At 54.9% G+C, this 19706-nt stretch overlaps 2 protein-coding genes across 3 annotated transcripts; one reads left to right on the forward strand and one right to left on the reverse strand.

Moving 5' to 3' along the window:
• The first annotated feature begins 2464 nt into the window (after positions 1–2464).
• On the forward strand, positions 2465–15747 carry LOC117311156 (uncharacterized). The gene is made up of 13 exons (XM_073799911.1): positions 2465–2499; positions 2588–2732; positions 5960–6081; positions 7877–8355; positions 8960–9074; positions 9479–9542; positions 9765–9896; positions 10250–10668; positions 10759–10902; positions 12665–13748; positions 14074–14251; positions 14373–14467; positions 14979–15747. The coding sequence occupies exons 1-8, from the start codon at positions 2465–2467 to the stop codon at positions 10343–10345; spliced, it is 1188 nt and encodes a 395-aa protein (XP_073656012.1). The 3' UTR covers positions 10346–10668; positions 10759–10902; positions 12665–13748; positions 14074–14251; positions 14373–14467; positions 14979–15747.
• An 863-nt stretch (positions 15748–16610) lies between these two features.
• On the reverse strand, positions 16611–18359 carry LOC117311155 (uncharacterized). Of its 2 annotated transcripts, XM_033852315.2 has the most exons (2): positions 16924–18359; positions 16611–16670 (listed from the first exon to the last, which is right to left on the reverse strand). In XM_033852315.2, exons 1-2 carry the CDS (start codon positions 17323–17325, stop codon positions 16638–16640), a joined length of 435 nt encoding a protein of 144 aa, XP_033708206.1. In that variant the 5' UTR covers positions 17326–18359; the 3' UTR covers positions 16611–16637. The 2 variants fall into 2 exon arrangements, with proteins under 2 accessions (XP_033708206.1, XP_033708205.1); XM_033852314.2 differs by having other exon boundaries at positions 16611–18341.
• Between the last annotated feature and the right edge of the window lie 1347 nt (positions 18360–19706).

Consider the following 19706-nt stretch of genomic DNA (forward strand, 5'->3'; position numbering starts at 1 on the left):
TTGCTAGAATGGTACCCGAAGAAAGGAAAATTGGAGATGGGCTGAACTGTAAATTTCCTACATAAGGCTCTCTTCTAAGTCTTATAATAAATGTAAAGGTCATGTTTCTACCCTAGAAAACAGTAATAGTCTTCCTTAAGTAGGTCAGTGATAGTCTGTGCCAGCTGTATATCCTAGTCCTTACATTTGCTCTCCTGTTCGTTCCTGGTCTTCCTCTGGGTGGTTTTTATTTGTAAGGCACAAACATCCTCTTTTTTTAACTCCTTGCTCTTGTTTTCACATTTAGTTTCAAGTGGCGTAGTCCTTATTTCAATCCAGAAGATTTAACTATTTCCTCTGAGAATTGATATTTGCTCTTCAAAATGTATATATATATATATATATATATATATATATATCTCAAAGCAAAATGTTAGAGCTCTAAAAATAATTTTTTCTGTTGTTAAAAATCGTACAGTTTCAGATTTCCCTGGTGGTGCAGTGGTTAAGAATCCACCTGCCAGTGCAGGGGACACGGGTTCGAGCCCTGGTCCGGGAAGATCCCACATGCCATGGAGCAACTAAGCCCGTGCGCCACAACTACTGACCCTGCACTCTGGAGCCCATGAGCCACAACTACTGAAGCCCGTGCGCCTAGAGCCTGTGCTCCGCAACAAAAGAAGCCACCGCAACGAGAAGCCCGCACACCGCAACGAAGAGCAGCCCCCGCTCGCCGCAACTAGAGAAAGCCCGAGCGCAGCAGCGCAGCCCAAACTAAAATAAATAAAATCATACATGTTCATCATGGAAAATTTCGATAACTCAGGAAAGTATAAAAAAGAAATTGCCTCTAGAGAATGAGAATACCCTCATCTCAGACCCCACAGACTCCACAGACTGGAGGAAAGTATTTGTAAAAGACACATCTGATAAAGGACTGTTACCCAAAAATATACCCAAAAAACAAACAAAAAAACTCTTAAAAAGAACCTCTTAAAACTCAGCAATAAGAAAATGAGCAAACCAGTTTAAAAAGACTTGAGTAGACAGCTCACCAAAGAACATACACGGGTGGCAAACATATGAAAAGATATTCAACATCATAATGGCCCAGATTCAAAACACTGACAACACCAAATGCTGGCGAGGCTGTGGAGCAACAGGAACCCTTCATTCATTGCTGGCAGGAAGGCAAAATTGTACAGCCACTTTGGAAGACAGTTTTGGCAGTCTAACCAAACTACAAAACCTACCACGTGATCTAGCAATCATGCTTTTAGGCATTCACCCAAAGAAGTTGAAAACTTATGTCTACACAAAAACTTGCACATGGATGCTTTTACAGCATCTTTATTCATGATTGCCAAAACTTGGAAACAACCAAGATGTGCTGCAGTAGATGAATGGATAAACTACAGTGCATCCAGACAGTGGAATATTATTCAACGCTAAAAATAAATGAGCTGTCAAGCCATGAAAAAGACAGGGAGGAAACTGAAAGGCTACATGCTGTATGATTCCAACTATACTGATGTTACGGGAAAGGCAAAACTATGCAAACAGTAAAAAGATCATTGATTTTGAGGGGTTAGTGGAGAGGGAGGGATAAATAGGTGAGGCACAGAGGGTTTTTAGGGCAGTGAAACTACCCTGAATGCTACTGTAATGATGGATACACGTCATTATACATTTGTCCAAACCCACAGAATATACAACACAAGAGTGAACCCTAATGTCAACAGTAGACTCTGGGTGAGGATGACGTGTCCATGCAGGTTCATCAGTTTTAACAAATGTGCCGTCTGATGGGGATGGGGATGGTGATGGGGGGGGAGGCCGCGGGTATGAGGGCCGAGGGATGCAAGAACTCTACACTTTCCACCTCATTTGGCCGTGAACCTAAAGCTGCTCTAAGAAAATTAAGTCTTTTTTTTTTTTAAGAGAAAGAAAAAACTTACCCAGTCCCAATGTGCCACTAGGAGCACACATCCTTCAAAGACTGTCTACAGAGATCAAAACTGGGGTGACGGAGCACACGTTCTACACGCATTGCCGGCGAGCACCTAGCACAGTGATTCAGACCCGTCTGCCTGAACGACCGGGCCAGGAGCCCTCGCTCTCAGCCCACGGCTGCTCGGGGACATTGTGCACCCAGAGGCCAGGTCTCAGGCTCTAATCGCAGGCCCCGCCCACCCAGGGCAGCCGCACCTCCAGCTCCTGAAGGGTCAGGATCTAAGGCAGGCATGTGCCCGGGGTGCCCGCAGTCTGGGTGAGCGGGGCTCCGAACTGCCGTTTGTCCACCCCTGTTGAGTCTGGGCTGGAGCTGCCTCTGTCCCAGCTGAGCAGGGGTGGACCAGCCCCGGGCAGAAGCCCTTGCCTCTTCTGTGTCTCCGCCTGGAGTCCGAGCGGGGCCTCTCTTCCGTGCCCCGTGGGCAGAGGCCCAGGGCTGCCAATCGCCCCCTCCCCGGCAGCGCTGGGGGACGGGATGAGGAAGGAGCAGGCTGCAGCCCTCTGGTTGAAGTAATTCTCTCCCCTCCAGCGGCTCGGGCTATAGCTGCCCGTTGAACGTGACTTGAGAGGCTGGCACCAGGCCCCCTTCCGCTCCTAGAAACTGCCCCAGGACTGGGAAAAGGCTGTTAGCTGACATCGCGCACCTTCGCCAACCGTGGAGCATCGAGTTCAAGCTGGTCCGCCTTCTCCCTACCAGGCACCCCCGCGGGCCCACCTGGATGTTCATCTCGGGCCATCTCCAGGTGTGATGCTCAGGGCTTGGCTCTTCACCCAATTGTCAGAGAAAACACGTGGAAGCTGTGATGACGGGGGAAGAGAGGGAGGGGGAAGGGCAGGCAGTTCCCTGAGGTCGACGCTGCAGATACAGGCGAATGAGGTGTAGGGTGGAGCCCTCGCCCCCACTTTCTTCCTGCTCTTCTCCCGTTTCCAGGGCCTGTACTCAGTGCCCTCCAGGCAAGGGACGGGGGCGGGGGGCACCTTCGCACAGAGTCTCTGCCCCAAAGGAACATGTGGCCCAAGACAGCCAGCAGTGAAACCCACACGGGACAAACGTCACAAACCACAGGGATAGACAAATAGCAGGTGATGTTTCCGTAGCGTCAAAGGTACATGCTTCTTACAGGGCAGCAGAGGTAGCTGGAAACCCAGCACCGCCTTCACGCGGCCCGGGGACCGGCAGGCCTGAGTCAGGTGTGTTCCCTCAGACCTACGCGCGCCTGATCCCAGCGGGCAGCGCACTTGCCCAAAACAAAGGAAAATGACACACAGGCAAGTAAATACACACTCCCGCACCTCCCATCTGAGAGCAACTGGGCAGAGTCCCTGCAGCACAAAATGATGTTTGCCTGCACGGCAGGGGCGTGAATCTTTTCCACAAGAGGAAACTATTTCTGCAGTCATTCTCTGCTGCTCTAACTTACAGGCTAGGTCCTCTGGGGCTGGATCTCTGAGAACTGTGCAGTGAGTTTCTTTGTTGCAGTAACAAACAAGTGCAGCTGTTGGCATGTGCCTGCTGAACAGCATGGGTCCAAGGGATGCGAAATAAGGTGCCGAAATCAGAGCAGTGAAAAGTGACACCCTAACCCGGCAAATGCCGGCACCTTGAGCCTCCCTCCCCTGCAGCAGCCAGGCTGGCTCCCCAACCTGGGAAGCTGTTCCCCCCTCCCTCCCCCTCTTTCTCCTTCCCTCTGTCTAGTGACCTCCTACTCATCCTGAATCAGGCTTGTTTTGCCCCGTGTACAGCAACCCAAAATGCTGAGACGCCAAGGTTTGCAGCAAAGAAAGGGATTATTCGCAAGGCAGCCAGGCGAGGCGATAGGAAAACAAATCTCCAATCCGGCTCCCCGAAGGCAAGCGGCCAGGGCACTTAAGGGATGAGGACTAAAGAAGCAGGGTGATCTGAGGCATGGGGAGCGTGGGGAGAGCTGATTGGGAAAAGGTGTGGTGATGGTCGTTCTGCCCAGGCGTAACTAAGCTACAGGCCTCTGCACGTTCAAAAGGTCACCCACCACGTGGACATGCACGCCTGCCCAGTTGAAGGGTCAGTGGTCCCACCCAGTCTTAACCAGCTCGGTTCAAACTGGACACAGCTGACTCTCGCTCAGCTGAACTAGACGCAGCTGACTCCAACTTTCTGGAAAAAAATGGAGCAAACATCTTATTGTTTAGGCTCCATGCGGCCTGGAGAACAAGCAAGTTTTTTGTAGCAACAATTAAAACAACCTTGATTAGTAAAGGCAGGTGCGATGGAGTTAGTTAATGATCACCCTCGGTTTTGATCCTTCAGACCCAGCTAGGCCTCCCCTGTTGCAGGCCTCTGACACCCCTGTAGACCCATCCCCCCGCTGCGTCCCCACCGCACTGGGGGTCTGTGGCTACCCCTGTGACATTTAACACTTTCCAGTGTGAGCATCACCTTCTCTACTCGTCTGTAAGATTACTGGTCTTTGTGTCCTACCCACCAGTTCTCCTGACGTAGAGAAAGTGCTCGGACGTGTTTGCTAAATGAACCAGGAAGGCTAAATTATCTCAGCTCTGCCTCAGCAAGAGTCAGTGTTACAGGAAACGATCTGGTTGAAGACTTCCAGCCCTGCGAGGGCCCTGTGGCAGCCAGGCCTCCGATGAGCCCCCATCCTGGAATTCAGACCTTCTCCAGCCCCTTCCCGCAATGCATCCGGGCTGGTCTGCATGACCAACAGAATAAGATGGACATGACAGCATGTGACTTTGAAGCCACTTCCGCCTTACTCGGTCCTGGAGGAAGCCAGACACTATGCTGTGAGGACACTCATGCTGGCCTGTGGAGAGGCCCCCGGGCGGAGGAACTGACGTGCCCACAGCCAACACCAGCTTGCCCACCGCGTGAGGGAGACACGGGGTGGGGGGCAGACCTCGCGCCCCAAGCCGAGCCTTTGGATGATGCAACCTCATCAAAGATGCTGGGCCAGAACCACTCTTTGATTTGCTCCTGGAGAAATTGTGAGATTGTGTGTGTTGATGAAGGTTTTGAAGCCGAGGGTGACGTCCAGTTAAGTCCATTGCACCTGTACCTGCCCTCACCTATGAAGCTCGCTTTCATTGCTGCCACGAAAGACTTGAACGTCCTCCACATGTCACGGAGCCCAAACAATAAGATGTTTGCCCTAGCTGTTTTCCAGGAACTTGGAGTCAGCTGTGTCTAGTTCAAGCCCCAGCCACTTAAGGCTTCTTAGGACCACTGATCCTCCAACTGGGCATGCACAAGTATCTGCTTAGTGACCTTTTGTCATCAGGATCCCAAAACGCCACCTTCAGAACTGCTAACTCCTCCGTCTTCTGAACAAGCTCCCGTGGAAAAGCCTGCAGCTTAACACCTGCTCAGAACAACAATGAAACTCACCTTTTTCTTATTTCCAATCACCTTTCTGCCACGCCCCACGCCTCAGACTACGCTGCTTCCTTACCCCATAAATACCCCAGGCCCTCGCCTTCGGGGACGTAGATTTGCGGTTTGTTCTCCAGTCTACTCGTCCGGCTGCTTCTGCTCTTTCTCGGCTGCAAACCTCAGTGCCTCGGTGTCTGGCTGCTACGCAAACTGAGCCAGGTTTAGTAACAGTTTTTACGGAACTTCTTATCGTAGTGATAGGTAAGTACAGACCCTGATAGGTGAGCTGGGTTGGAGCTGTCGTGGGGAGACCTGGGGAGAGCCCGGTCCGAGGGGGCTCATAGGCCCTGGGATTTGGACCAAACCAGAGAGAGCAGGTTAGTGCAAACCTCAGGAAGAGAAACCAAGGCTCGTCTCCCGGGGCCCCAAACAGGGGAGTAGGTCATAAACATCAACCAGACGCAGCTGTGGTCTAAGGCCTGCTGCCCTCTGTCCCTGAATCCTGCATCCCACTGGACAAGGCAAACAAGCTGACCTTGAAAGCCCCGGTCTTACTCAATCTTTTGACTTTACAGCGGAGGACTGACTTGTCTGCTGGGTTGAGAGCTGCGCCCCGTTCCTCTGACTCCAGCCGAGCTGCTCCGGGCTGCACTGCCCCACGGACTGGCTTCAAGGCTGATCGCCTCCCTCACCCACGCATCACCTGCCCCCGCCTACTGGCCAGGACGGTAGTCACTCCCCCAAAGGCCTGTCCTTCATGCTTCTGGTGGCTCTTGCACTAATTGCGGCGGTAACCCAACATCCAGCCTGGGCGGTGTCTGCAATCTCCTCCAGGTTCTACCTGGTGTTCCCCAGGGGACCCCTTAAATTCAGCTACACAGCTTCCCACCCACCCCCAGGCCCGGGCAGGACTCTCGCCACCCAGTCCCTGGAGACGTCCTTTCTTCAGTCTCCGGAGAGACCCTTTCCTCAGAAGCAGGGCTGTCTCCCAGCCTCTGCAGCCATGTCCCCAATGTGCTGGGAGGCCCAGCAGGAGAATGAGATGCAGAGGAGAGCCTGCAGGGCAGTCTCAGAAAGGCTCTCTTCTCTCTGCACCTCCTCACTACCCTTCCATCCAGACTTCTGTGTACACTAGAAGGTTCCAGCAGTGACTTGGCTAAGCCCCTGGCTTCAGAGCTTGGGCAGGTTTACCAGATGACCTGCCGACTGTCACCTATTCATTTGTATTGAGAATATTTTCTGGATGCCTTCCGAACTCCCTCCTGGAGTTACTTAACTGGCCCTTCATTCTCCACCTCCCCTGGACCCAAAGAACAAGCCCTCTCTCTTCTCTCCTCACTTCAGACCAAACAGTGACCATCCCCCTCCCACCCCCTGCTTCTCCGCCTCCCTTTGGGTTGGATGGAAACCTACAGGTCACGACGCAGGAAGTGGTCCCTGGTGCTCTTCTTGATGAGCAAAAACAAGTTCTGAGACCTCGGGGAGTTTTTGCAAACCTTTGGAAATGAATCAGAAGTTTTGAAAGCTGAATCTTTAAAAAGGTCCCCCCGTGGCTGCAGCCAGATTTTGGCCCCTGGCTTGAGTTCTGAGCTCCCTCTGGTCTTGAGAAAGGGTCAGGAAGTGCCTGTGCTGTGCCCCCTCCCTAGGGGGAGAGCCAAGGTAGGCAGGCTGGCTGCACCTGCAGGAGCTCGAGGCCCAGGGCTCTTCTGCCCCCACCTGCGCCTGCCCTGCCCCCGGCTCCCCCTGGAAGAGTCTATGTAGGTGAAGTTCTCTCCTGCATCCCTCACTGTCACTTATCCTCTGTCTTTCTCATTCTCCAAGGCACTCATCTTTTCCTCTTGGGACTCGCTCAAGCCCACCCCTTCCGTGGCCTCAGCCCATCCTCAGTATAATGGAAGGTTTGGAGCACATCCAGGCCCAGTCATTTAGAGCCACAGTCACAATTCTGCATTTTTTAACCATTCTCTACCCGCTATTCTTTAATCGACACATTCTGCGTTTAGTAAGTGTATTTAAAAGATGGTGATTATAAGTGGAAAACCAGCTTCCCTCGCTATAACCAGAAGGAAACAATAACAATCACCATCCTGAAAGCAACACGGTAAGTCCTGCCCGAGACACTCTTGCCTTGAAAGGGAGGTCACCTCTCTCCTTTGTTACCTTTGCCAGGTTAAGTCCTAAAATCATCTCAGGTACCATCAGGCCCCAAACTTTAGTCAACAACGGACTCCCTTTCAGATCTACCAGTTTAGGACTTCCCTGGTAGTCCCGTGGTTAAGACTCCACGCTTCCACTGCAGGGGCCATGGGTTTGATCCCTGGTCAGGGAACTAAGATTCCACGTGCCACGAAGCATGGCCAAAAAATTAAAAGAAAAAAAGTCTACAAGTTACTTTTCTGTTTCTTTCTCCCCTCTCTTCCGCCCCCACCCCGTAATAATCATAACATACATGCAAACACAATCCTCTGGTCTAAAAGTGCGTATGCCAAAACAGCGTTTTTGTTTTTGTTCTTTTTTTGCTAGCACCAACCACGGAGCAAGACACCAGCATTGTCTGGGGAGCGATAACAGGCTGTGTTTCCAATATCTCTGCCCACTGGCCCTGACAGATACCGTGGTGGTTCCTGCCAGGAAATCCCCTCTGCCTCATGGAAAACCCAGAGGAGGAAGTGGAGTCGCGAGGACTGTTCAGGCTCCACCCCAAGATGTTGGAGTGAAACCAGCCCATCTTCTCGGGTCCGGAAGCCCATGGGCTCTGCACACGCTTGCAGGGACCCGGGAGCCTGCGACAAGACACACACACACCACCGAAGCCCCATGCGGTTGCCTCTGCACCGTGTTTTACCAGATCCGAGCTGGTTTGGAGTCCAACTACCACTTGATAAAGCCCGCAGAGGAAGAGCTGTTGCTACCTCCGTTTTGCAAACGAGCAAACCAGGGCCAAGAGCTCTGCCAGAGATCTAACAAGGTCAGCTTCGCTCCCGCACCCACAGTGGGCATGAGTAAGTCCTCACCAAATGTATCGCCCTTCCTTCCCGAACCCCGAGGCCACTTGTGTGTTCTGAGCAGCTGTAGGGGGAGAGCCTGGGTTGGCCTCTGCCCTGGTGCCCCCAGCCCACCCCGCCATGCCCACAGACTTCCCTGGGCCTCCTCTCCTGGTGATGGGGCGCCCTGTCCTGCCTTCTCTCCCCTCAGGGACCATGACACCCGTCCTTGCCTGGGCCATAGCCCCAGGGAACAGCTGGGCCTCAGTTACAGGGTTGCATCCTCACGTCAAAGACCACCCGCCACCCAACCCCTCTGCCCGGGGTTAACGGGGCTCGGCCTCGGGAGTTGGGGGCTGGGGGGCTCGGCCTCGGGAGTTGGGGGGTGGGTGCCCCCCCAGCCCTTCTCAAACCCCTGGCTCTCACTTCCAGGGCCTGGCGTGTGGCTGCCCCACAGCCTAGGAGACCTCTGTCCCCCCGCCTGCTCTGGCCTTGCAGTGGAGGGTCTTCAAGAATCTCGCATCTGACGCCTCCCAACTTTTCTCCCACCCCGGACCCCTGCTATTCCCCAAACTGTGTTTTCACCCAACAAACCACAGTTGCTGCATCATTTGTTTTCCAGATGTGATCAAAGATGGGCGGAGCTGCTCAGACGTCCCTGAGCATCAGGAGAAACTCGCTGGCTCTGCTGGGCGATGCCCTGGAGAGCCAGGGAACTCCTTCCTCGACATGCATTTGTGAGCAAGTACTGGACACTTTTTACCCACTTATACTTGTCTCTTGTGGCTGCTGGAATGAGTGACCGCAAACCTGGTGGCTCTGTCCTCACAGATCTGGAGGCCAGGTGTCTGTGGGCAGGCGGGGCTGGTTCCCAACGGGAGGCTCCGGGGAGAGTCTCCTCCTCGCCTCTTGGGGTGCTGGTGGCTGTCTGCATCCTCGGCACACCTGGCTTGTAGAAGCAACCCTTCCATCCCTGGCCTTCCCCACTCTGTCCAGGGTCTGTTTCCCAGAGAAAACTTCACACATCGTTAGAGTTCAACACATAAATTTGGGGGGACACAAAATGCAGCCTGTAACACTCAGTATTTCCAATAAAACAAGGATCTTTAGACCCACCTTCTAAACGATTCCCAAACTACAGAACCATTGAACTTCAGAAACGGGAGGAACATCAACGTCCATCCAGCCCAAGACCCGCGGGATGGGTGAGACTCCTCCACGGTCCTTCCCAAATGTCTCCCGAGCATCTTAGGGAACTCCTCTGTCCCCCGTCTCCCGAGGCAGCCCCAGACCCCTCGGGTGGCCCTGCGGTCCGGGAGCGTCATCCTGCTGAGCTGCCGTAGGGCTCCCCACCCCACCTCACCCCCTGCCCCCAGCACACATGCCGGCCCTGGGGCCGCTTGGAGCAGGTCCGAACCCCTTTCCAGGGGCGGCTCTTCAGCTGTGCAGCAGCCACTGTTCGGGTCTTCCTGCTCGGGGCTGAACGCCCCCCCTGCAGTGTCTTCCTGGTCACCCTTCTCTGGGCAGGTTCCAGTCCATCTCTACCCTTCACCGAGAAGGTGAGGCGCCTGGAAATGAAAGCAATGGTCATGTCTATGCTGTTCATCCATCCTATGAAATCAGCCCCGCCGCTGGGATAACAGCAACGCGCAGGACGCATGGAGTCCAGCGGTCCTGACACTCATGTTCTGGCGGGGGCGGGGGGAGGAATGGTGGACGCAGAGGAACAAGCAAGGGACGGAGCGGAGCCATGCTCCCTGGAGTGGAAGCACGACCGTCAAGAGTGAGGCAGGCGCTCTGGGCTGAGATCCAGTGACAAGGATAGCAGCTCAGGCAAAGTCCCTAAGGTAGCAGAGCCCCCCTCCTGCACACCCCCTTCCCAAAGGCCCCACCAGCTCCTTTCTCTCTCCAGACCTTAGGTGCCTCTGAAGCAGGGCCAGCCCAGGGGCAGCTCAGCCAGTGCAGGCCCACCCAAGGTCATCGCCCTGGGAAGGAGGCTCGTCCTTAAAGACAGAGATTCCAGAATTTCAGTGGCTTCGAGGAGAGAGGATTATGTAGCAGTTTAGGCAGCCCACACTTCTCTGGACAAGCACGGGGTCCGGGTGTTTGGTGCCTTCCCCAAAGGTATGAGGCTGCTTCTGACCAGGACGAACCACGAGCCTAAAGATGGGCACAGAGGGTGCTTAAAAGGCAGGCTCTGCAGTCCTGGCTCCAGTGAACCCCGAACTCTCCCTGGGCCTGAAATGCCCACTACCCACATGGTCTTAGAAGCCCTGGACACTGAGAGACCCGGCTGAAACGTCATATCCAGCTGCCTCTGCCCCCGGCAGGGTGAGTCCCCATCCCAGGGGGTACCAGCTCTCCAGTGGGCACCCCCTCCCCAGCAGCGATCATCTGTGCTCACGTTAGTCCCCGATACAGGGAGCTTTCAAAGTGGAGGCTTTCTTGCATCACCAGCGCCTAACACTGTGTCAGGAAATAATGGTGAAGGAAGAAAAGAGAGAAGGAGGGGAAGATGCAAGGACAAAGGAGTCCCTGAGCTCCAGCAGGAGCCCGGCTCTCGGGGTGAGTGTCGGCTCCTGTTTGCACACTCGGGCGGCTCCCATCTCCCCCTGAGCCTGCTGTGACCTTCCCCCCATCCTCACAGGCCCACGGGGAGGCGTGGGGCTCAAGGAAACACTGTGGGAGGAATGAATGAGTGAGTGAATGTCACCGCCATCACCACCTCGCTGTCGTGACCACACGGGTCTGGATGCAGGAAAACTAGTACTCCTTGAGAGCACTGGCATCCCCTCCCCGAGAACTGACTTCCTTCTGGGCTAAAGGTCAGAAAGGTGGGGGCTCCATGTTGGCTCTCAGGGGGCAGAGCAGGTGGGGGGCCGTGGGTCACCCAGCAGAGCACTGTCTGTTCCCAAAGTGACTCAGACTGGACTTGGGTGACAGCAGCCTCCCAGTGTGGGCTGCAGAGCCTGTGCTCGCCACCCTGCTCCACCCCCCAGCACTGCGCCCCCTTCCTAGTGGGCCAGAGGAGGCTCAGGCCTGGGGCACTGGGCAGAACCATGGCTTCGGGGCAGGTAAGGGTTTCATACTCTTCTTGGCTTCTCAACCTTGGCCATACAAGCACCTGGGAGCATGAAGCAGGTGGCTTAGCCCGGGATCCCTGGACCAAGGAGAGGGTCATAACATCATGGAGGGGGAGGCCCACACGTGGCCTTTCTCAAAAGCTCTGCAGGTGCTTTAGTTGGCAACCAGGAGTGAGAATCACAGCTTATAGAGAAGGCTCGGGCTGGAAGGGCAGAGGTGATGCAGGAAGCTCGTGCCAGTGCCCTAGGGCGGGGTCATCTGAGTGGGAAAGAGACCCAAGCGCCCAAGATAGCCAACAGCGGCAGGTGAGCAAGACCGAGCTTGCAGAGGCACTCGGGCCCTTTCCCAAGTTGTGGTAATAACGGAGCAGAGCACACGAGGGGCAGGTGAGGTCACCTGTGCTGGGTAATGCCGGGGGAGGGGGGGGAGGAGGGCCCTGGTTTCCCAGGAGTGGGCTGCTCCCTCTGGAGCGTGACCACCCAGCAGAGTCCTGGGTGAAGGGGAGGGGTAGGGCAGCCATATTCATGACCCTCAAACTCAGAACCTGAACAGGTTGACAGAAAATGGGGCTGGATAATTTATCTAGATTGTTCTGAGAATCTAGGGCATAGCCTGTATCTATTGAGAACATACTCTTAACAACTCCTTTTTTGGGGGGGAGTGGGGTACTGTGAAGAGAGAAGCATTGATCTGAAATCTTATCAACTGGTACAAGTGGCCTGACATCTAAATCGTTGTCTGTCCTACCAGTTACCTGCCCTGGAATCTATTTCCCTCCTACACCGAGAGGGAAAGAACTTTGTGATGGTTAACTTTAATGTGGCATCTTGGCTGGGCTAAATGGAGCTGGGGAAACAGTGTTAATGGGTGCGTGTGTGAGGGTGTGTCCAGCAGCCATGAGCATGTGACCGGGTTCAGCAGATTTCTCTCCCCATTGTGGGTAGGCATCACCCAATCCACTGAGGGTCCCAAACAGAACAAAAAGGGAGAGGAAGGGCAAGTTCACTCTCTGGTTTGAGCTGAGACATCCACCTTCTCCTGCCCTCGGACATGGGTCTGGTTTGAGCCTTCAGACTAAGATCGGGACTTACCCTGTCAGCTCCCGAGGCTCAGGCTTTGGTTTGGACTGAACTACGTCCGCAGGTCTCCTGGGTCTCCACCCACAGCAGGCAGGTCCTGGGGCTTCTCTGCCTCCTCCGTAATGCATGAGCTGATTCCTATAACAAACCTCGTGTCTCTACAGACCCTACCGGTTCTGTGGCTCTGTTTCTCTGGAGAACCCGAATACAGAACAGCTGGGATGTTATGATCATATGCGGACTGTCTTCATGGTTCTTAGAAGCCGGGGCATAAGGTGCCCTCTCTCTCCAGTCACGCATCTTCCCGTCGAGTGTGAAGTTGTAGAGATTCCTTTTCACCCCATCGGCAGCACGGGAGCCACCTCCTCCCTGCAGAGGTCATGCCTCGTGTGGGAGGGAGCCAGCCAGGTCTCCGGGCATCTAGTGCAGATGGTGGGAGGGTTTGTACTAAACCAACCCCAATCCAGAAATCCACACGCCCTGAGCTCAGTGAGTTTACAATCTAGGGTAAACGTTGATGAGTTTTATTTTGTTATGTGGGGTCCTGAGGAAGGAGACTTGGCCTTGTTCGCAAGGAATTACAATACGAGATGCACTTTGAGAGACTCATACTAAGAGGGAGGTGTTTAGTCATTCACTCCAAGGGTATATGTTAAGGATCCACAACATGCTAGGTCCTGTTCGGGAGGGCTTCCTGGAGGAGGAGGCATTTGATATGGACCTTAGCAGGCCTGTCAGGAATAGATATAAATTAAGATTTAAAAGATACAGGGACAATTCAGTGAAGAAAATGTATTATTTAGTATATGGAATTTGAAACATCTGTTTTGACCAGAGGTAGCATAATTCATTAAAATTAATGCCTGGAAGGATTTGGAGGAATTTTTGCTTTAGTTGAGATTAGTTTTGTTTTCACCAAAGTGGTTTCACCCCAACCAGTTCCCGTAAATGCATCAGTTCAGTTCTGCTTAGCCAAATGTCAGTTTTGTGTGTGATTCACATTCCAGGCGCTCGGGGTGAGTGTCGGCTCCTGTTTGCAGGACAGCAGCGAACAGGTCAGCTCCGCTCTGCGTCCACCCTGGCGATGAAATGCGACTGTTCATCTCTGTCAGGTTATCGTTCGATGTTTAGGTGAACTGACAGCAACTCAAACAATTTCCAAGCCACAGTCACACTAAAAACTGAAATATCAAACTAAACAAAACTTCAGAGAAATATTCAACAACGGCTAAGAACATCTTATCCAATGTGAATCCCTGTAATCCTGTGAAGTGTCTTTAGAAATAATTTTCTGGGAAATTGGGAAATACCAGCAAGCGGACCATTTGCAGAGCTAGTCTCAGCAAATGGATTTTCAGAGGTGGCTTTCGGAGCCCCCGGTTTCCTGATGTGACTTCGAGCCGCCTTGGCTCCTGGGAGGGTTCTAGCTCGCTCTCCTTATCCTCTTGGGGTCTAGATGGGGCAGGGAAGCTTCAGGACTAGGGGCTAGGTAACCTGGGCCACCCCCTCACCACCACCAAGGTCATCCAGGCCACCTGGAGCCAACGTGAAGCTCTTTTTCTGTCCCCTGCAGTGTCCGGTGTAAAGAGAAAGTCACTAAAACACAGGCCGGCAGATTTAAGAAGATGGTGAAGCCCTGGTCCCCACCAGATCCCTCCCCAGGGCTCCTTCCTCCAAGGGTGGGCCCACCGGGACGCCCCCTGGAAAGCAGCTGCGGCCCATCCAGGTCCTTCTCTCATCCGAGGCCTGAAGTAAGTCACTTCCTCTCCCAGACCCCCAGATTCCCGTTCTGTTCCCCAGGCAATAGGTGAAGAGATATTTCTGCTGCTTTCTTCCTGCCCTGTGGCCCCATCGAACACTTTTCGGCAACAGCTCTGCAGGGATGAGCCTCAGGGGTCCCACCTCTCACCCCAGCCTGACCCCCACCTCCCTGGACTGCTGGTGGCTTTACCTCTCTCCTTCCCTCTGTAAGTTCTAACCGTCCATTGCATTGTTCTCAGTAGAACGTATTTTACACACACAAGAATATGGAGAATAAAGTAACATCCCTGTATTAGCATCCTAGAACCAGGCAGCCTAGGAAGCAAAACCTGGAGGCATTGATCAAGAGCCTCCCGGATCCCTCCTCCTCCCCCTCCAGAGGAAGCACCAGTCCTGAACTTGGAGTTTACTGAGTAGTGTTTTTAAGGAAAGAAAACCAGTTTTATACCCCACAGACTTGAGCCACTGTCCTCAGAGCTTTGGGCCTCACGGGACAGTAAGATGTCAAAATTAATGTTGGGCACTTGTGGAATTCCCCACACTTCAGAGGAAGTACGTGAAAGAAAAAAAAACTCACAAAACTCACTTACCATCATAGTCACTTCATGAAAGAAAGGACATTTAACACAAACTATAGAAAGAGCATATTCTCAGAATTTAAGAAACTGAATACATTAGGTTCGTCAAAACGTCTTTATTTTTCTTGTTTCCACACAGAGCCTGGAACACTTCCTCCTGGACCGGCCTGGCATTTAGGAACCTCTCATTTAGAAACTAACTTCTATGACCTGCGTCCCTAAGAGGATGGGGACTTTCTTGGGGGGGGGGAAGCACCCGGGGGAACCACCCCCATCCAGGATGGGTGCCTGCTGCTGCCACCGTCCCCTCCTCTGATTGTGCCCCACTTCTTGTCTCCCGTCTTATCTCCTCCAGATGCTCCAGCCCCTCCCCCCCAGAACCCTCAGGGACAGGAGCCTCCTGCCTTTCTTCTCTGTCTCCCCACCCTCCAACCCAGGCCCGAGGAAAGGACTTCGGCCAGACCCTGAGTCAGGGCTAGGATGGATGGGGCAGCCCTCTGTGAGGTCACGGGAGGCTGAGTGACCCACTGAAAATGTCCCCAAATGGAAAAACTTCATCGATACCATAGCTGCACCTGGGTAGCGTGATACCGCTCCCACTGCACTGGGACAGAGCTGTCACTCACCCGCCCACGTGCCGGAATGAGGGGGATGGTAAAGTGCCGGGCAGGTATTTTGCAATAACTCCTCAGGTAAGCGGGCTCTGCCTCTCCCCACCCTGCGCTGAGAACCTTTGCCTTGGCTCTGGCTAGGATGATTTTCGTTGCTGTTTTTTTTTTGGTTTGTGTTCTGTTTTGTTTTGTTTTGTTTTTTTCTTTTAGCCGTGCTGCACGGCTTGAAGGATCTTAGTTCCCCGACCAAGTATCAAACCCACGCCCTGGGCAATGAAAGCACAGAGTCCTAACCACCGGCCTGCCAGGGAATTCCCCGGCTAAGAGAGTTTTTTAAAAACACAGCAACAGCACAGAAGCCCAAGTTCAAATGGTACCTCAGCTTGACGCGGGGGGCAGTGCTGCAGGCAGACCCTCGTCTCCCATCTCCATGTTCTGGACTCCCCCCACCCCTCCATGGGCGCTCCCCAGCCTGGGAGCCACTTCAGAGCCCCCCACCACAGAAAGGCCCTGAGAGGCTGCAGCCAAGGGGTCTGGGGGGGCCCCTTCCTCCCTGAGCCGTGTCCTCCTCAGATCTGACTGGGAAACGCCCCCCCAAGTGCAGCCCTCTGCCCCTTACCCATCACAGCACCTCTCGTCCTTCCCATTCCCACCTGTCCTGCCCTCCTTCAGGTGGGGCAGGGCCGGTCCTCCGGGGCCACCACCTTCACTGTAGAAGATCCCATGTCTCAAAGGCAGGACAAGCACACGCGTGCGTGCACGCGCTCACATATGCACGCATGCACACATGCATCTTTTTCTTTTAGCTCGAGTCTGAAGAACAGTTGGCTACGTGCAAAGGATGATAAACTTCGTTTGTGGTGCAGGTATGTCCCAGCCCTTGGTCCAGGCTCCGGCCTCAGGTCCTGACCGGAAGCTTAGGCAGACCCTCCATCCCCCTCCATCCCCCTCCATCCCCCTCCATCCCCCTCCATCCCCCTCCATCCCCCTCCATCCCCCTCCCACCCCGTGGTGCTCACCAGCCTCCTCGTCCACGGGCATCAGAAGGGGGTCTACTGGCCGTGTCCCCCACTAGGGCCAAGTGAAAGAGGGAGAGGCTCAACAGAACCCCATCGTCTGGGGCCCTTGGACAACCCCCATTCAAGCGCAGCATCACCACCTCGAAGCTCAGGTCCCTTTTATTCCGATCACCACGTCACTTTGGGGTCCTCACAACAGCCCTGCGAGGTATGGAGCACCCCCGTCGTACGAGCACACGAGGTCTCGCCGGACAGAGAGCAGACCCCGGGCCCAGGAGAGGCCAGGGGTCCCCACGGGGAGGCCCCTCCCACCCACCACCTAGACTGTCCCTTGGCGTCCCCAGCTCAGAAGCCGGGCCGGACCCCGCAGCAGGCCCGGCGTCAGGCAGGAGGGGGCGGCGGTCGGGAGGCTTCACTTCAGCATGAGGACGCGCACGAACTCCTCGTAGCTCACCTGCCCGTCCCGGTCCACGTCAGCTTCCCGGATCATGATGTCCAACTCCTCCTGGGACACCTCCAGCTGGGCCATGGCCTGCTTGAGCTCATCCATGCTGATGTGGCCGTCGCCATCCAGGTCGAAGGCGTGGAAGGCTGTCCTCAGGTCATCCGCTCTGACCCGGGCCTGAACCCCCTTGGCTATCACTGCCAGGAACTCCTGGGAGCTGATGACACCATCCCCGTCCGCATCGTCCCTGGCGATGAACCCCTTCAGCGTGGCCTCTGACGGGTTCAGGCCCCGCTCCTGCATCACGGCGCCCAGCTCCTGGGTGCTGATGGCACTGTCTTTGTCCTTGTCGAATCTGTGGAAGGTCTCCATGAACTCGGCTGCCTGCTCTTTGGACAGCTGCTCAGCCATGTCTCTCGCACCTTCTACAGAGCTTGCTGCCAACCCGCCCAAGGGGCTCACGTCAGAGCTGGGACAAGCGGCGGGACCGAGGCTCTGTCGGCGTGAGGACAGAGCTCCAGCGGCAGCCTTGCCACAGGATGGGAACCTCTCCTTTTCTGAAAATCCGAGCAAAGGGAGCAAGAAGACTCCCTCCCTACCCCACGTCCTAGGGTGAAATCCTCCTCCTAGGGAGGGACAGCCGAGAAATGCAGGAACTGGAGCGGCCGGTCTGCCCAGGAGAGGTGGCAGGCACCCCGGGCCTCACCTACTCCCGATGGCCAACCACGGCACCCCAGAGGCTTTTGCCCATGTGACTCTCACAGGGACCCTGGCCAAGCTGGGGAGGGGGGCTCAAGAGGGCTTTCCCAATTTTAGAGACGGGTGGGAAGGGGAGAGGAGCCTCCCTCAGTGGACATGGCAGACACTGGAGGAGTGGAAGGGCTGTGTCCAGCGTTCCTGTGCTCTCTCGGGGCTGCTGGCCAGCTCTCATCCCATGGGGCGGGGCTGGTGGAGGGCAGATGGTGGTAGAATTGAGTGGGATTCTCCCAGAATGGCACTGCGGGCATCATCGCCCTCCAGCCCAGTGTGGCTGGCAGATCCTTAGGCGGGGATGCGGCTGCCTGCCTTTTTGCTTCGGGAAAGCGGGGAGCCAGTTGCACGCAGAGCCTGGTGCACAGGTGGTGCTGAGACTTGTTTATTAACTGAATGTTCAAAGTGTGATTTCAGAGCTGAGGAGAAGGCTTCCTGTCCCTGCAGAATACTCCTTCTTTAGCTCCCTAGTTTCTCTGATTCCGTTCTCTTTAAGACCAGGGTTCTCTACAGAGACACCAGGAAGGAGGGGACCCTTCATTTACGATCTCAGAGGGGTCCTGCCTGGGAGCTGCGGGAAGACTGGAAAGCACTGGGCTGGAGTAGGCAGCCCCTGAAGATGCCAGGGGGTGGGAGGATGTAGAATCGGGTGGCTGAAGCTGTGAACTTGGCCTGGCTCGTGGGCTTACTAAGTCAGCCTCAAGCGCAGAAACCCGTTTAGGAAACTCCCTGGACCCACGGTCTTACCTGTTTCATCTCTGCCCACTGCTCTGTGTAGCAGAGTTTAGATCAAGAGCTCGGGCCGTGGGGACCCTGCAGGAAGAGGGGCATCCCCTTCCTGGAGGATGTTGAGTCCCCTGCAGCTGTGACAGGATGGGTGACCCCCTCCAGGGCGGCTGGGTGAGCCCTTGGGGCGGAAGAGGCTTCACGTGCAGTAGCCGTGTGTCTGTGTGAGAGTGACGTGTGTGCATGAGTGTGTGTTGGTGGGAGGTGTGCAGGCCTCCAGAGCCAGCGCGAGGGCAGGTGGCTTCAGCTTCCCAGGGCTCTGACCCGGGAATACACGCCAGTGCGTCCACTGCTGTTTGGGTTTTGTGGGTGAAATACCGAGGAACCTGCAGGACAGGTCTTGGAGGCTCCTCTGCCTCCCCCGACTTGCAGGGACCTGCCCGTCCCTCCCCCTGTGCCAGTCTCCCCGGGGACGGCCCTGCCCTGCCCTTGCCCAGGGAGATCCACCCCGGGAAGCGAGAGCGGACACCGTGTGGGAGTCGCTGTCGTCCCGGGAGACTAACCCTGGCTCCGCGCCCTTCTTCAGGCCAGTAGAGATGGCGGGTGATCGGGCTGCCCTCCCAGGAGCCCTGCTGGGCCCGCACCCTGAACACAGGGCTCCCACCGAGGCCACAGAGCAGGTGGTTCATCACTGCCTTTGGACCCAGGAAGCTGTGGGTACGGGGCTGGCTCCCCGCAAGGCTGGGGCAGGTAACTTCGCCTCCCCTGTGGTAGATGTCGGGTCCTGTTTCCCACCAGCCATCTCATGGTTCCCAAGCTCACCCACCCTTATTGTTATCCCGCGTCTGAGCACCGCCCTGGGTCCCTTGAGCATCTTGCTTCCAAAGCCTGTACATAAGCCACAGATACGTTTCCAGGTCTCTTCTTGGACAGATGTTTAATTATTAAAACCATCTACATATTTGCAGTGATTATCCATCACTGCAATTTTCCCAACGGCCGTGGTTCACGGTCTCACCAATCCAGACGCCCTTTACCTCTCACCCCTAACTCGAATCTCAGCCTTCTTTTTCCTCTGATGGGATTCACTCCTACACCCACCTCCTCTCGTAACTCTTAACTCTTTTACATTCTAAGAAGTGGCCCTGAGGCTTTTGTCTTATCTACACAGCTGGTGTGTCTCCTTTCCATCCTCCCTCATCATAAGACCCTAGGAGTCCTTTCTATGCCACCACAGCTGTGGTCTCTCTGCCACAATCCTGTCCAGCCAACCAAGTTTCCTAGAAACAGAATGTGTTTCTCATACTGCTTCTTTC

This window comes from Tursiops truncatus, chromosome 2 (assembly GCF_011762595.2).
Source record: "Tursiops truncatus isolate mTurTru1 chromosome 2, mTurTru1.mat.Y, whole genome shotgun sequence".
Taxonomy (NCBI): Eukaryota; Metazoa; Chordata; class Mammalia; order Artiodactyla; family Delphinidae; genus Tursiops; species Tursiops truncatus.